At 43.9% G+C, this 17,845-nt stretch overlaps 2 protein-coding genes across 4 annotated transcripts in view; both read left to right on the forward strand.

Annotated features, from left to right (window-relative positions):
* Nucleotides 1-5,041, forward strand: part of LOC309696228 (ribonuclease inhibitor) — a gene marked incomplete at its 3' end in the record, with an annotated part of 64,874 nt that extends 59,833 nt beyond the window's left edge. The window contains exons 13-14 of the mRNA XM_082517380.1: nucleotides 4,450-4,568; nucleotides 4,910-5,041. Of these exons, the coding sequence (XP_082373506.1) occupies nucleotides 4,450-4,568; nucleotides 4,910-5,041 (251 nt within the window). The remainder of the gene's footprint in view (nucleotides 1-4,449; nucleotides 4,569-4,909) is intronic.
* slc3a2b (solute carrier family 3 member 2b) overlaps nucleotides 1-17,845 on the forward strand; it is a 250,669-nt gene that overhangs the window by 135,613 nt on the left and 97,211 nt on the right. The gene's annotated exons all lie outside the window — the stretch shown is intronic.

Consider the following 17,845-nt stretch of genomic DNA (forward strand, 5'->3'; position numbering starts at 1 on the left):
TCAGTGTGACAGGGACCCTGAGAGAGGATCAGCTGCTGTCCTGGAGACCACTAATAGAGCTGTGGTCATGCCACGGCCATGACGCTGGGTGCAAGTGCCCACTCCACAGCTTGTGTGTGTGTGCGTGCATGTGTGTTTGAAGGGAGGTTGCATGGTGAATAAAGATAAGGCAGCCTTATTAAAGCAGTCCCTCTCTCAGTGGGAGAGGTCAGAGAAACCCTCAAACACACTTCTGTGGTTGTGGGCGATGCTGGCACCAGACACCACAGTCCTGGCATTCCCTGTGATGCTACGCATCTTATTAAAGCACTGAGAGGAGGCTCGCCAAAGTCAGGGTTTGTACTTTAGGCTTCATTGCAGTTGTCCCCTAGTTCACCTTATCGGGGGTCCATCAGTTCAGCGTCCAGAAAAAATCGTTGACTGAACACTTCACTAGTTTACTTGAATGCGAAGCAAAGCTCCTTACAGACACTTGCACCTTTGAGAATATTCAGGCTTGGAAACATTTTCCTCTTGTAAAGATGTGTTTGGCTGTCTCCACTTAGTTACAGTGGAAAAATAAGAACGACTGATTTGTGCAGATATGGAACAGTGTGCATAGATAAAACTGAGTAAAACACGGCAACACAACGTGTTGGGTTTGTGGACCTGGACACCACCTCGGTGTTTGTGCAGCAGCATCATAGCAGCCACGCTGTGAGCGTGGCTGACCCACCACCTGTGCACTCATTATGTGACGGCAGTGGTGAGTTCACTGCCAGTGACAGCACTGATGATGTGACTGTAACCATGAAATAACTGCAACAGCTATATGTCACTACACTTTGAGTTATTATAATAATAATAACATATTCATATATTTTGGTTGAATTATTACATTTATTTATTCTTCCTTTTTTGAAACCATGACATAGTCTCGGGCACACTCAGGATCTGTGGCAGACAAACATTTAGCAGAATTGCCCAAAATCTCCTGTCTGATCATTTCTTAAAAATCTTTTCATTGACAGTAATGGACAGCACCGCAGTGGGGGATGCATGTCATTAGAGTAGATGTATTTCTGTAACTACGTTCACTCTGCGTACACCCTCAGAGCTCTGTTTTTTTGGTAACTGTGTTAAATCCTCACTGTGTCTGGATGCAGCTCGAAAGCAAGTTTGAAATTAGGGAAGCTGGAATCCGACTGAAGTCCTGACATTAATTAATGCTTCAGTTTGAAATGATTAATCTGTCTTCATTAACAGATATTACTGACGGCTTAAAAAGTCACCTGTCTCACCTGATTAGAAACAACAGCAGTAAAGGTGATGGAGAGGAGTTTGACCTTCACGTGCTTTAAATGCAGACATTGATAAGAAGACTTTTCCAGAGTTTAGGTGCTCGGTCGCCTCTAGTCTTTCGTCAGGGCCTTTGCACTAAGAGCAGCTGGTGAGAGGATCTGAGCGCTCTCTGTGCACGTTGAGAAGGTCTGTTAGGTAACTGTGCCCCAAGTTATTTAACATTTTAAAAGTATACAAAAGGACTTTTGTCTTATGTCCAAGCTCCCGGAGCTCACTTCTCTTTCCCTCACCCTCCACTGGCCTTCCAGCAGATGGCTCCGCCCCACCCTGATCCTGGCTCTGTTGGTGGCTTCTTCCTGTTAAATGGGAGTTTTTCCTTCCCCTCATCACCGAACACTGTCTGATTGTTGGGTTTCTTTCTAATATTGTAACATTTTTACCCTGAGTGTTTTTTATATATTTGTTATATTCACATGCTTATATTTTCAGAATTGTAAAACCTTATTGTGGATGTGAGAGACAAATGATGTGGATATTTTGTATCCACTTCATTGTGTAACATTTTATTCGATGGTATTTGATGGTTTGGGCCCCAGGAAGACTAGCAACCACTGTTGTGGAAGCTACTGGGCTTCCTTATAAATAAACAAATAAACAAAAACAGTATAAAGTGAAGTGACAGTTGTTTTGATATGGCGCTAAAAAAAAATGAACACTGAGGTTATGAGGGGTTAACAGATGAAACTGCAGAAGCACAGGACTGAACGTTGTGCAGTAAAAGATTTGTCCTTTCAGTCGTTATGATATCGAACTTTTGTGTTCATTGTGACCAACACGTTTCATGGAAAGCTTTATGACGATGGCGTCGCCATAGATCCATCTGTTACATTAAAATGGGTTGAAATACCATCCATCCATCCATCTTCATCCGCTTATCCGTCGGGTCGCGGGGGTAGCAGCCTAAGCAAAGAGGTCCAGACCTCCCTCTCCCCAGCCACCTCCTCCAGCTTGTCCGGGGGAATACCAAGGCGTTCCCAGGCCAGCCGAGAGATATAATCTCTCCAGCGTGTCCTGGGTCTGCCCCGGGGCCTCCTCCCGGTGGGACATGCCTGGAACACCTCGCCCAGGAGGCGCCCAGGGGGCATCCTTGCCAGATGCCCGAACCACCTCAGCTGGCTCCTTTCGATGTGGAGCAGCAGCTGCTCTACTCTGAGCCCCTCCCGGATGGCCGAACTTCTCACCCTATCTCTAAGGGAGAGGCCAGCCACCCTTCGGAGGAAGCTCATTTCCGCCGCTTGTATCCGCGATCTCGTTCTTTCGGTCACTACCCACAGCTCGTGGCCATAGGTGAGGGTAGGGACGTAGATCGACCGGTAAATTGAGAGCTTCGCTTTTACACTCAGCTCCCTCTTCACCACGACTGACCGGTGCAGTGTCCGCATTACTGCAGCCGCAGCCCCAATCCGTCTGTCGATCTCCAGCTCCCTTCTCCCATCACTCGCGAACAAGACCCCGAGATACTTGAACTCCTCCACTTGGGGCAGGAACTCATCCCCGACCCGGAGTGGGCACTCCACCCTTTTCCGGCTGAGAACCATGGCCTCAGATTTGGAGGTGCTGATCCTCATTCCCGCTGCGTTACACTCGGCTGCGAACCGCTCCAGTGCGAGCTGGAGGCCCTCACCCGATGAAGCCAACAGAACCACATCATCCGCAAAAATCAGAGATGAGATTCTGAGGCCACCAAAGCGAAAGCCCTCCGCCACTTGGCTGCGCCTAGAAATCCTGTCCATAAAAATTATGAACAGAACCGGAGACAAAGGGCAGCCCTGGCGGAGCCCATCACCCACCGGGAACGAGTCCGACTTATTGCCGGCAATGCGAACCAAGCTCTTGCAACGGTTGTATAGGGATTGAATGGCCCGTAGCAATGGGCCAGACACCCCATACTCGCGCAACACCTCCCACAGGACGCCCCGAGGGACACGGTCGAATGCCTTCTCCAGGTCCACAAAACACATGTAGACTGGTTGAAATACACATTTATTTATTTATTTATCTTTTACCTGTAGCTGCTTACCAAGACATAAATTATCGTTTGTCTGGAAAAGTCTAGAAGACAAACAGAAAAGACGTCAGGACAGGAATAAAAGGATCTGAGTGCCAGACGAGGAGCGAACGAGCAATGCTTGTGCCCTTAAGGACACAGTGAGTGCTGAGTGGTGTGTCATTATTTCTTATGTGCTGCATGTATTACTTTAGTCTCTACTATAAATTTAAATATGATTAATAAATAGAAGACATTTTAGTAACTTTCATAAAGCTTATGAAATGCGACTGCATCCATTTAATGCCAGCACTGCTTTATGAGATGCTCTGTGTCCAAACAAGCAGGTAAAACTGCTGATGGCTGAAAATGATATATATGTAAATGTGTCGATATCATAGTAATTACTAAATACTAGCATTGTTGCTGTGTTACACTGGACTTTTATCTTTAGGTTACAGGAGAACCAGTGACTTAAAACAACTCCATTAAGCAGACCAAAATGAGAGTGCGTGGATGGCTGTGGACGTGTGATGAACTGCAGGCGTCACCTTGCTTAAGATGAATGTTCATGATTCAACAATGAGACTCATTGCTGACCAGAACACAAAGAACACGTCTCACGTGTGCTCAAAACATTTAGGAAGTTTTTAGTCTTCATAAAAAGAAACATCCTGACAGTAAGTGTGGTGGGAGTGTGACGGTTGGAGATTTAATGACACTGTGAATTCTCCCCGATAGCAGAAAACGAGTCGTTCATAACTTTTAGCTCCACCAGAGCCCACTCGGTTAAATTAGGTCAACCTCTTAGCACCTAAAGTGTAATGTTTTACTCCTGTGTTATTAGTTTGCAGTTGGTTAGATCTGCTCAGTTTCTGCAAAACAATAACCAGGATCTGGTCATAATATCAGTTTTTGTTGTGTGACACCATTGTACATTAAGAAGCACATTTACTGGGAAATGTATGTAATGTAAGTATAATTCATTAAAATTGTTTTTTAAAAGGTTAAATAAAATGTTAATGATCTCACGTAGGCTTACCTGCAGACGCTGTTTATTATTTTTAACTCCTTTAGATAGACACTGTCGTCTTTCTATCGTCTCAGCTGAAACTGAGCAGCGGTACAGCCTCTTCAGCAGTGGGACGATCAGCGGTTTGTCCCCAGTTCCTCTGTCAACGTCAAAGTGTCCTTGAGCAAGTTGCTGAACCCCACACTGCCCTCATGGTCCCATCAGAGTGTGAGTGTGGTATTTAGGAAGCTCTCAGAGCCACACAACAAAGCCTTACATGAATGTGTGTAGCGTTCGTGTCGCATATTAGCCACGTCACGAAGCGCGCTGACGCGTTATTATGACACTGACCACACGTGTATGGAGGCACTTAAATGTAAAGGAAAACCAGTACAAAAGTGCTGTAGCACATAAGGACCAGTGGATCTGTCATTAGTACAGTGAGTTAGTGAGGAAATGTTTCCACTTTATCGCTTTACAATTGTACCTGACTGCTCCTGGGCTAGCTTACCCCAATCACTGTTCAACATGTCTCAGTACCACAGCAATGTGTGGTGTTCCCACTGTAGGGAGCATCAGGTGCTGAGCAGAGGGTGGAGGCCGCGGTGTCCCCTCTGTTACAGTCACTGTCTGATTATCTGTGTCAGACAGTTAAAGCTGAAGTGACCATCATCTGTGAGCTTCTGATGGCTGCATCATGAACGCTGCAGCATAAAACAGCATCAAGAAAAACGTCAAATCAACTACATCCAATTAGAAAATAAAAGTAAAAGCTGCAGCCTCTCACAGCCGAAACAGCCAGTTCTACCTGCGCTTATTTTCTTTTTCTTTTTTTTGTGGGGGGGGCTTGTAAAAGTGTGAAGATCAATTAAAAAGCGTTAAAGCATCAGTGGCTTAGGAGAGCATGGCCGGGGGTCTCTGTGGTGGTCTCTTCAGATAATCAGCAGCCCAGGGCTCTCCATAATCACACGGAGGAGTGTTAGCTTTCACACACGGCTGCTAAAGAGAGGGATTAGAAAGTCACACAGCCTGATAAATACAGGGTAGGATGGAGAGAGCGCGGAGGGAAGCAAAGGGGAGGGAGATGGACATACTAGTAGGTGGGGCAATTTAATGGGCCCATTATAGTCACTGCACTGGGCACGATGTGTGCAGACAGTGACGCTGACACAGCTCCGTACCATTCACACCAGTACTCCTCTCTCTATCCGCCCTGGTGCAGCAAGACAGGAAGTCCAGACCCGAAGCAGAGATCTGTATGTAAGTGACACAGTGTCGTTTAAATGGCACTGCCACAACTGTACACGTGTCTCGCCACCGCACACAGCTGAAATAACGCCAAGCTGCTTCCAACATGTGTGACATCACGTCTGCCTTCAGGTGCCTTTGCAAAGACAATGGGAGCGAAAGACCAGAGAGTCGCTGCTGTGTGTCACCGAGTTAAGAATGAACACATTTAAAATGTGAAAGTTTCAGAATCAAACAGAGTGAGTCCAGGAAAGGCTGCGCATGCTGCTAACACCTGCGTCACAGCTAAATAATGAAGCCCTCTAAAATCACCAACAAATGTTCCTCAGAGACATTTTTATATGAACCAAATTGTTCTGGTCTTACTTGTGAGCTCGTTTTCTTTTGATTCCCTTTTAGAGTAAGACTCCCGACACATCGTGTGCTGCGTTAATCGTGGAAACGTTTCTTGGAATTAAAGCATTTTAACAGACATTTCATTTATTCACATAAAGTAACAACAGTGTTTTTATGGTGTCCCAATAAAAACAGTTGTGACTTTTTTATTTAGCTGAACCTTCTGCACGTTAAGCCTCAAACTGAACACCACTGTAGAGTTAAGCTTTAAACAGAGTTTCAATGAAATACATTTAAAGTGAGTCCTGTTTGCACTGGGCCAGAGGTAAATATCCTCATCATAGTTTATCTCTACAGCTCTTTAAAAGCACACAAGGCTGACCAAAGTGCTGAACAACACAAGTATAAGAGATACAATAAGAATAATAAATACGATGAAATAATAAACATAGTAATAACAATCAAAAATAAATACATATTTATCCAGGTAAAAAATCTCATTGAGATTAAAAATCTCATTTCCAAGAGAGACCTGGCATCATGGCAACAAAAGTCACATACCACATAGGTATATAACATTTAAAACAAATACAACACATACATATGTGACTATATCAAACATGTTTTGTTGTTAATTCACTTTCTGACTTTCTTTCTGCATCTGAGAATTTGGGTTTCTAAATCCTGAATCTCAGATTATTCCAAAACAAAGAAGCTTCTAATTTTGAATTTGTTTCCTGCTTCGTACCACGCAGGTGTTCTCCTACATCTCAGGACACATTTTGGAACTAATGCATGTCAGTGTTGAAGTGTTGTTAAAGTGGACGCTGAAGCAGTGACCCGAGGTCCAGCAGTTACTGTGACACATGAATATTGTTCATTTTTACTACAAAGATGTAACACTGTAACACTGTAACATTGTAACACTGTAACACTGTAACATTGTAACACTGTAACACTGTAACATTGTAACACTGTAACATTGTAACACTGTAACACTGTAACACTGTAACACTCACTGAGTGAGTAGTACTGGCACCTGTGTTTGGCTTTGTCAGCTCTGACGCTCGGCTGCAACAATAACAGTAATCTGAGTAACTGATGACGTTTTGATGTAAAAATCATTCTTATATTTGTGACACGTTTCAGACACGTGTTTGAACATTTTAAGGTAGAGGTGACATTTTAGTTAATTTTTTTTATGTGTCCACAATTTCAGTTTTTTATACAAAATGTTTACATTTTTATACAAAATGTCTACTCGTGTTTTTCATCCACACGTGACATCGACGAGCCTCACGGCCACACAGCAGTAACATCTGGCAGCACTGACACTGTAGACACAACTGGGTTTGTGGCCACATTAGAATTTTTACCCGTTGAATTTCGTGACTGTTATCTTTAATAATCTGGCCCTGATTTATCAGTGTGGCTGAATTTACTCTTCTCTGAATTTTCACAGATCATCAAGAGGAAAAGTGGAACAAAGCACAAATGCAGCAATCAAAGAAAAGAGAAAACAAATGTTTCAAATGTCAAATCTAACGGTTAATAAATGACATATGATATTCAGTCTGTGCAAATGCACACGAGCGAGAGCGGCAATGATGTTTGTGCGTACGGGATCACAGACGATTTTATCTTTTATTCAAGCTTCACGTTCACTCTCCTTTTATTTGTCGTCTTTCTGAATATCTCAGTATAATTATCAAATCATAACATTGATGCTGTAATTACCAGCATAAAAAAATAAAAATGAAAATGCACTAAACACCCAGCGTGTGCCGTGGGTGAAGCCGGACACGTGTGTGTGGCACCACCTCCTGCCCCGTAAAGAGCAGTCTTCATTTTCATAATTGACCTAATGAGCACTTCTGCGCTGGGATGCAGTCGTTGCTCCTCTATTTTCATTCGCTGTGGGAATTCTTTGCCGGCAAAATAACAAAATAAGGAAAAGTGATGAATTTGAAATGTGGAAAGCGGCGAGTTAATGCAGTTTATCGCCATATACTTAACAATCAAATTCAAATATGTAATTTAGTTGTTTTGACTTGAATGTGTTTCTCTCTTAAAGATCACCCAGCTGGATGAATTCTGATGGATTTCTTTTGTTTTTTTGTCTGTCGTACCCCCCGCTTTGTCAAAACTTCACAGTCGAACATCTTAAATACGACAACATAGCTTTGTATCTCACTGATGAACACAGAAACATGTTTTCTCGTCTCAGACAGAGAAGAACAGGGAGCAGCTATTTGGTGTACAACAGTGACATCTTCAGTCGGTGTGAGGGAAGGCTGCAGAGCAAAGAGACAATGGAGAGCAGCTCTGTTTGTCTGTCTGTGGCTGGTTACTGTAACAGCGTCTCCATTGGTCACAGCCTCCTGACACAGCAGAGAGCAGCCGATGGACCCGAAGCTTCAACCGGGTCACACTGGGAATGTTCAGTCAAATCCCAGCTCACATACACTGGTTCTGTTTAATGAGGTGGTCGTGTAGTGTATTCACAGCTCACAGTTAATGCTCATGAATGCACGGTGAGACACCTCACTGTAAATGCAAATCATTTCTCTCATTCCTGGCGCCTCACTGGGATCAATGTGACTGATTTATAGTAGCTGTCTGTATCCACATATTCACATTTGGATCCACCCGTCCCACCGAGCCAAGCACGTGTCAGTACATACATCCACCCACGGGCATCTGTATGACTGCAGCGGGAGAGTGTTTGGACTTATTGTATATATGACGAGCACGTTTTCATTTCATTTAACGTGTGAAGGGTTTGAATAACTTCTTCCATGAAAAGGTCAAAGGTCACAGCTTCATCTCTGCAGAACATTTGTTTTTATCCTTTGTGTGCACTGCCTGACATTTCTAAGCTTTCCCACACTGAACAGGAGCGTTCAACAACATGTTCATAAACAATGATGAACAGCACTCCATAACTCTATTAGATGCTACAACGTAGCTGTAAAATACTTTTAATGGGTTTGTAACTTCCTGTTGTAAAGCCTTTTCATCTGGCATATAAACAATGTTACCATGTAGCAGTTATTTGTGTTCTTGTACACTGGGAGCTTTTAATGGAGACCAAAGTCGTTTATATATCGATCAACTGAATACAGTTAGACTGGTTCACGGCAGCTGCCACAGCATCAGACTGTTCCTCAGTAAATGTGATCAACGTACCTGTAGCTTTGTCCTTTACACAAACGAAGGGTTAACGTGTTACAGAGACTCATCATAAATCATGAATATTTCTTACTTCCTGTGTGAAATGTAAAACTCCCGGTGACATTAAAGTCTGTAAAGTAGGCTGTTAAAATAATTAATTGATTGATTAATTAATTAAAATAAACAGATTGTCTTTAGAAAGGTCACAGCTTCATTTCTAATATTGTGAGACCCTGTAGCTAAAACACACAGAGGTTATTAGATCACCTGCTCATATAAGCCACAGCTGCCTCAGTATGCGCTCGCTCCTTCATCCAAATGTTTTTGGGTTTTTATCCATGAATTTTTCAATCGCAAATATAGTGTACTCGCTAATTTAGTAGAAATATGCTTACACTACTGCAGTTTATATTTACTCTAGACACACTGATCTGTTTCCTCACATTTCCCCACATTTTCTACAGACATCATTGATCCTTCACATAATGTCTGTAGGAAATTTGGGGAAATCAAAAATCAGTCAAATTCCTGTTTCACTTCTAAATACAACCACAAAAGGTCTGCACAGCATAAATCACTCTGTGTAGAATAAGCAGTTGGTCTGCACTCTGCATGGAGGCCTGATCAGAGACGTGTCTCCTGGCAGGTTGTCTCGATGCATCGAGTGCTGTTGAGTCATCCTAATGATAAGAACAGATATTATGAACTCTGAAATCTAGATCACTGTTAGTGTTGCCAAGTAATCCTAACCTGGTTTCTGACAAAAGCAAAAATGTATTTCGTAATGATATCAGTGGCATCGTCTGATTATTAGACCTCACAAGGTTCAGTCAGTCGGTACAAAAGTATGAAATTCACTTAGCTCCAAAAATGTGGGTGTCAGTTTGTGTTACTGGATAATAACTAAGTAAATAAATAAATGCATTTATTTACATGTGTCTTTGTTTTGTCTGAATTTGGTTTGAAAATTCAGTGTTTTAAGCAGAAAATGAAAAATGACATGAAAACCGATAAAGCGCCTTTGCTGTTTATTTCAAATGATCCACGTGTAACTCTACAGACGATTCAAAGGAAGAAAGCCCACAGAGACGATGGTCTTCAAACTAAACGTATCATCCGTGTGAGGTGAACGTGTGGTTCACGAGGAAATACAGAACCTAACACACCTCCAAATTTAAAGAAGTCGTATTGTTGATCAGCCTCAACAATACGATTAAAAAAAAACAAAAAAGGCACAATACGCCGCTCGCATAATACTTGAGACTGGCATCTGAGATGTCATTTACATATATTAGCATATAAAGTAATTGGCACAGATGCCAAGGAAGCAGCCGCAAACAGATTAATTGTCATCGAGCAGTCATGGTGACATAGTTAAAAACGAGCTCCTTTTAAGGCACCAATTATCAGAGAATTTCCAAAGTAACCTTTTTTTCATCAGCCGTTTTCTTCCCCACCGTCTCCTCACGCACACACACACACACACACACACACACACACACACACACACACACACACGCACACACACACACACACACGCAGGCTAACAAACAGACACGTATTATGCATAGTATCAGCATCCTAAATGTATAAATATTGTAAATAGCTGTCTGTCGTCTTTCAAGTTGTGCCTTTGAAATAAGGCCGCGCTGCACGCCGCTCCGACAACAAGCACATGTGCCTTTGTTTAGCTGCACATGAGGAGAAACGGTGAATTCTCACACGCGCTGATTGTGAGAATGCGTAATGAATTTTCACAGATCGAAGTAAGAATGTCTCTGCTGGGGCTTCCATATGTTCACTTTTTTAATGAACACGTTTCATTGCTCCAGTTTAGGCTCAAGTGTGTGTGTGTGTGTGTGTGTGTGTGTGTGTGTGTGTGTGTGTGTGTGTCTGTAATTCAGTGTTGTGAGTTTGATCACACTGAGTCTTGTGACCCTGCTCATCTCCCAGTACAGGGTCCTTTTAGGCCAGTCAAACCAGACTGGAACTGTGGCTCGGACCTACCTAATAATAATAATAACAATAATAATAATAATAATAATAATAATAATAATAATAATAATAATAATAATAATAATAATGGTACTAATGGGTGAGTAGCTGCATTTGTGAGCTTGTCCTCCTGAATACAGAGCTGACAGATGAGCTTGTTTAAGCCGCCTGCACCTCAGAGAGCTTTAAACGCTCGTTCCTGGCAGCCAGCGTGCAAGCGTCTGAAATAATGGTGTGATAGCAGCGAGAGAGGAAACACTGTTACAGTGGAATCAGAGCTCAGGTCAGCGCTGCAGCCACGAGGCCCAGCACAGCTGACATTTCACTGTGTTTCCCTTTAACAAGCTTAGAAACAGGGAAATGATTTGGATGCTTTCAGTGTCACTTAAATGCACATCTATGATTGAAGTGATTTAAGAAACTCACTACGGTGCACTTTTCTGTCTCATTATGAACGATGCACCTCCTGTGTTCTGCTGCCATCTTGCTGCCTGTCTCGTCTTTTTTCAGCATCCATTGTTGTTTTTCAGTAACAGCTGTAGACACAAACTGTGCATCCTGTGTTCTTCTACTTTATTGACGCATTTTTAGTTCTTAACGTGTATTTAATATGTAATAATTTAAGTTCTGTTCCCTCACAGCTGGAAGCTTCGGGCTTTATTTAATAACTTGTAATCATCTCTTTGAGCGCTTTGCTGAATGTGTGCAAAACAGAGCAGTTATAATTAAACTCTATAGACAGTATAAATACAGCCTTGTACATCCAAATTTTAAAACAGTCAAATGAAATAAAAGAGAGGCAGACTGAAGCTGTTCTTCTGGATAAAGTGACATCTAGCAAAGGACCAGAGGACCACAATGAGGCAGTTTGAGCATTGGGGTTGTGTTTGAGGAGACTCTTTTCCAACTGTTTGAATAAAATTGTTTTTAGATGTGTAAAAAAATTTGTTCATAGCAAAGAAATTCCCCAATAAACAGTTTGTGAACCAGTGCAGAATCCATCCGTCCTTTAGGGGATGCTGGAAGCACTCATGCAGTCTGAACAGCAGAAAAATATAGTAAAGTGACTTTATAGCGTGTGTGTGTGTGTGTGTGTGTGTGTGTGTGTGTGTGTGTGTGTGTGTGTGTGTGTGTGTGTGTGTGTGTGTTCTCCCTTGTGTGTTTATATTCTTTAATGACTTTCTAATTCAGGGCCAGCAGGAATCTGCCTTTATCTCTATTAGTTTAGTAGCTGGGCAAACAAAGAGAGTCTGTGGCCGTGGCACCGAGCCAGGAGGAGACTCACCCGCATAAGCACTTGTCCATCTGCGTCTCCTCCTCCACCTCTTTCACTCGTATTCCTCCTCCCTGGGTGTGAAACGCTCTCCTCCTCTCGTCAGTGACAGAAAAAAAGGTTTCGATTCCAGACTCAGCGTAGAGATATCGATCCTCCACTCACTGATAGAGTGCACAGAAAAGTGTGGAGCGGAGGTGTGTGTGTGTGTGTGTGTGTGTGTGTGTGTGTGTGTGTGTGTGTGTGTGTGTTACTTTGCTGACAGTCTGCCTCCTTGTTTCCATACAGTGAAAAATAGCAGAGAGAGTGATTTGAGCTGAATTTTCACAATAAGATTTTTAAGAAGGTTTTTTTTTCTAGAATTTTTTTTAATGCAAAAAGAAATTGGGGGAAAGGATGAGATGTAGAATCTCATGCAAAAAGATAACATCTAAACATGTAGTTGTTTGGACACGCTGCACCACAGCATGCATGCTACTGTCTTGAATGAGAAAACTAAGGTTTAAAGTGGCATAAACATGTTGGAAAACTCTCCAGTGTGGCTCATTTAAAACAACTACATACAGGAGAATGGGCCAAATTCCTCCACAGTTACATGAAAGCCTCATTGCCAGTTATTACAAATGCTTGTTTGCAGTTCTTGCTGCCAAGGGTGGCACAACCAGTGGTTGGTTTTAGGGAGCAACTGCTTTTTTAAATATGGCCAGGTAGGTTTGGAGAGCTTTTTTTCCCCATAATAAATGAAATTGTCACATTAAAACTGCATTTTGTATTTAATGGGGTCTCTACAAATGTATAAGTGAAGCAAATATGCAAAAAAAAAAAAAAAATAGAGGGCAACATTCACAGTGCTGTGCATAATGTTGTACTGTTGTTATTAAACATGAATAAGACTGAGTCCAGTGTATGTGTGTAAAATGCTAAAAACAAAAAACCCCAGAATGCCATGATTTGCAAATCTCATAAACCCTTATTTTATTCCCTTTTTATTCACAATTAAACAATAAAATTATATTTATATATTTATATTTAATTTATATTTATTTATATTTAATTATATTACTCAAGCAAAAACTCAGGTGTGGGAGGAGTTCGGAGAGGCCATGGAAAAAGACTTTCGGACTGCCTCGAAGAGATTCTGGCAAACCGTCAGGCGTCTCAGGAGGGGAAAGCGGTGCTCTACCTGCACTGTGTATAGTGCTGGCGGAGCGCTGCTGACGTCGACTGAGAAAATTGTCAGGCGGTGGAAGGAATACTTCGAGGACCTCCTTAATCCCTCTGACACGTCTTCCGAGGAGGAAGCAGAGTCTGGGGATGAGGGGAATGACCCGCCAATTTCCGGGGGCGAGGTCACTGAGGCAGTTAAATAACTCCTTGGTGGCAGAGCCCCTGGTGTTGATGAGGTCCGCCCCGAGTTCCTGAAGGCTCTGGACGTTGTAGGGCTGTCCTGGTTGACACGCCTCTGCAATGTTGCGTGGAGATCAGGGGCAGTACCCCTGGACTGGCAGACCGGGGTGGTGGTCCCCATCTTTAAGAAGGGAGACCGGAGGGTGTGTTCCAACTACAGGGGGATCACACTCCTCAGCCTCCCTGGGAAAGTCTATGCCAGGGTGCTGGAAAGGAGAGTTCGTCCACTAGTCGAACCTCAGATACAGGAGGAACAATGCGGTTTTCGTCCTGGTCGCGGAACACTGGACCAGCTCTTTATCCTCTCCAGGATACTTGAGGGTGCATGGGAGTTTGCCCAACCAGTCTACATGTGTTTTGTGGACTTGGAGAAGGCATTCGACCGTGTCCCTCGGGGTGTCCTGTGGGAGGTGTTGCGGGAGTACGGGGTGTCTGGCCCATTGCTACGGGCCATTCGATCCCTATACAACCGTTGCAAGAGCTTGGTTCGCATTGCCGGCAATAAGTCGGACTCGTTCCCGGTGGGTGATGGGCTCCGCCAGGGCTGCCCTTTGTCTCCGGTTCTGTTCATAATTTTTATGGACAGGATTTCTAGGCGCAGCCAAGTGGCGGAGGGCTTTTGCTTTGGTGGCCTCAGAATCTCATCTCTGATTTTTGCAGATGATGTGGTTCTGTTGGCTTCATTGGGTGAGGGCCTCCAGCTCGCACTGGAGCGGTTCGCAGCCGAGTGTGAAGCAGTGGGAATGAGGATCAGCATCTCCACATCTGAGGCCATGGTTCTCAGCCGGAAAAATGTGGAGTGAGTTCACATTCTGCCCCAAGTGGAGGAGTTCAAGTATCTCGGGGTCTTGTTCACGAGTGATGGGAGAAGGGAGCCGGAGATCGACAGATGGATTGGTGCGGCGGCTGCAGTGATGCAGACGCTGCACCGGTCCGTCGTGGTGAAGAGGGAGCTGAGTGTAAAAGCGAAGCTCTCAATTTACCGGTCGATCTACGTCCCTACCTTCATCTATGGCCACGAGCTGTGGGTAGTGACCGAAAGAACGAGATCGCGGATACAAGCGGCAGAAATGAGCTTCCTCTGAAGGGTGGCTGGCCTCTCCCTTAGAGATAGGGTGAGAAGTTCGGCCATCTGGGAGGGGCTCAGAGTAGAGCAGCTGCTGCTCCACATCGAAAGGAGCCAGCTGAGGTGGTTCGGGCATCTGACAAGGATGCCTCCTCGGCGCCTCCTGGGTGAGGTGTTCCGGGCATGGGTCTGCCCCGGGGCCTCCTCCCACCGCCCCGGGGCAGACCCAGGACACGCTGGAGAGATTATATCTCTCAGCTGGCTTGGGAACGCCTTGGTATTCCCCCGGATAAGCTGGAGGAGGTGGCTGGGGAGAGGGAGGTCTGGGCTTCTCTGCTTAGGCTGCTGCCCCCGCGACCCGGCCCCGGATAAAGCGGATGAAGATGGATGGATGGATGGATGGATATACACTCAACAAAAATATAAACGCAACACCTTTGTTACTGCTCCCATTCCCCATGGGATGGACGTAGAGACCTAAAATTCATTCCAGATACACAATATAACCATCCCTCCCAAACAGTGGTCACAAATCAGTCCAAATGTGTGGTAGTGGGCACATCTGCTATATTGAGATAATCCATCCCACCTCACAGGTGTGCCACATCAGGATGCTGATCTGACATCATGAGTAGTGCACAGGTGTACCTCAGACTGCCCACAACGAAAGGCCACCCTGGAATGTGCAGTTTTTTGCGCTATTGGGGGTCTGGGGACCCAGAACCGGTCAGTATCTGGTGTGACCACCATTTGCCTCATGCAGTGCAACACATCGTCGCATGGAGTCTATCAGATTGTCAATTGTGGCCTGTGGAATGTTGGTCCACTCCACTTCAATGGCTGTGCGAGGTTGTTGGATATTCGTGGGAACTGGTACACGCTGTCGTATACGCCGGTCAAGCACATCCCGAACATGCTCAATGGGTGACATGTCCGGTGAGTATGCTGGCCATGCAAGAACTGGGACATTCTCAGCTGCCATCTGCCCTGAACAATGTGAACCATGATTCATCCGTGAAGCGCACACCTCTCCAACGTGCCAGACGCCATCGAATGTGAGCATTTGCCCACACAAGTCTGTTACGGCGACGAGCTGGAGTCAGGTCAAGGCACCGATGAGGACGACGGGCATGCAGTTGAGCATCCCTGAGACGGTTTCTGACAGTTTGTGCAGAAATTGTTTGGTTGTGCAAACCAATTGTTCCAGCAGCTGTCTGGGTGGCTGGTCTCAGACGATCTTGGAGGTGAACCTGCTGGATGTGGAGGTCCTGGGCTGGTGTGGTTACACGAGCTCTGCGGTTGTGAGGCCGGTTGGATGTGCTGCCATATTCTCTGAAACGCCTGTGGAGACGGCTTATGGTTGAGAAATGAACATTCAATGCACGGGCGACAGATCTGGTTGACATTCCTGCTGTCAGCATGCCAATTGCACGCTCCCTCATTGCTTGTGGCATCTGTGGCATTTTGCTGTGAGACAAAACTGCACATTCCAGGGTGGCCTTTTGTTGTGGGCAGTCTGAGGTACACCTGTGCACTACTCATGATGTCAGATCAGCATCCTGATGTGGCACACCTGTGAGGTGGGATGGATTATCTCAATATAGCAGATGTGCCCACTACCACACATTTGGACTGATTTGTGACCACTGTTTGGGAGGGATGGTTATATTGTGTATCTGGAATGAATTTTAGGTCTCTACGTCCATCCCATGGGGAATGGGAGCAGTAACAAAGGTGTTGTGTTTATATTTTTGTTGAGTGTATTATTCACATACAAAGAAACAATAAAGCATCTTCAACTGCACCAAAGAGTAAAACCATTAAATGTGGATTATTAGACATTAGTTCTCTTAGTAAATGATTTTTTTTGATCAACATATTGATTCATTCAGCCTTACAAAGACCTGCTTATAGCAAAAATGAATAAATGAGTATAAATGAATAATCCCCCCGTCATACTCCCAGACTCTGCGGCGCTCAGGCCGAGGCAGATACAAATCTGTCACTCCAGCTTATTTTTCAGCCAAAGACCCAGAAAGCATTTTAATTCATTTGAAAGCCTGACTCTTGGCCGTGTACACATAACTCAATTAAATACAGTTTTATTTATATTGCTCCCATCACAACAGCAGTTCCCTCACGGCGTTCTATATTGTAAGGTAAAGATCCTGCAATAATCAAGAGAATTTCATTTGTTGTTTTCTATGATCCTTCTGGCCCTTACTTTTCTTATCTGATTTAGTGCTTACTTACTTCAACATTGCACTCAGTCTATTATTAGATTCAAATGACTTCTTTCAAAATGTAAAACAACTCAGTCACCACTTCCGTTGCACTCTGTTTCTCACATAGAAACTGGACATTTAACAGTGTTCTCTGCAATTCGTGTTTTATCCGATCATTTCTTAGTAACAGCTGATTTACAATAATGAATTACACAGCAGTGGGGAGTACATTTCCTTACAGTAGGTCTTTTTAACTAGGTTCATGTTGACAAAAAAATCAGAGTTCTGTTGGGCTAAGCATTCTTTAACCTTACACTTAACTAGGAATGACTTCATGACTTCATAGTAAAGTTTTAAGCATTACAAATGATTACTCAGTGGACTCATCTCTGTGCTTATTTATGCTGCATTTCAGCTGCAGCATTCAATACTGTTAATTAGTAAAGAGGCCCCAGTTTGTCCATGTAAATATCCTCTTCACACACTGAGGTTAATTATGGAGTACCACAGGGTTCTGTGCTGGGGCCACTTCTATTTATACATGCTTCCCTTAGGCAGCATCATCAGAAGACATAGCATACATTTACACTGCTATGCAGATGACACCCAACTCTATCTCAATTCAATTCAATTTTATTTATATAGCGCCAAATCACAACAAATGTCGCCTCAAGACGCTTCATAGATACAGAGAAAAACCCAACAATCATATGACCCCCTATGAGCAAGCACTTTGGCGACAGTGGGAAGGAAAAACTCCCTTTTAACACTCTCATTACAC

Source organism: Aulonocara stuartgranti (assembly GCF_965226115.1).
Source record: "Aulonocara stuartgranti genome assembly, chromosome: 19".
Taxonomy (NCBI): Eukaryota; Metazoa; Chordata; class Actinopteri; order Cichliformes; family Cichlidae; genus Aulonocara; species Aulonocara stuartgranti.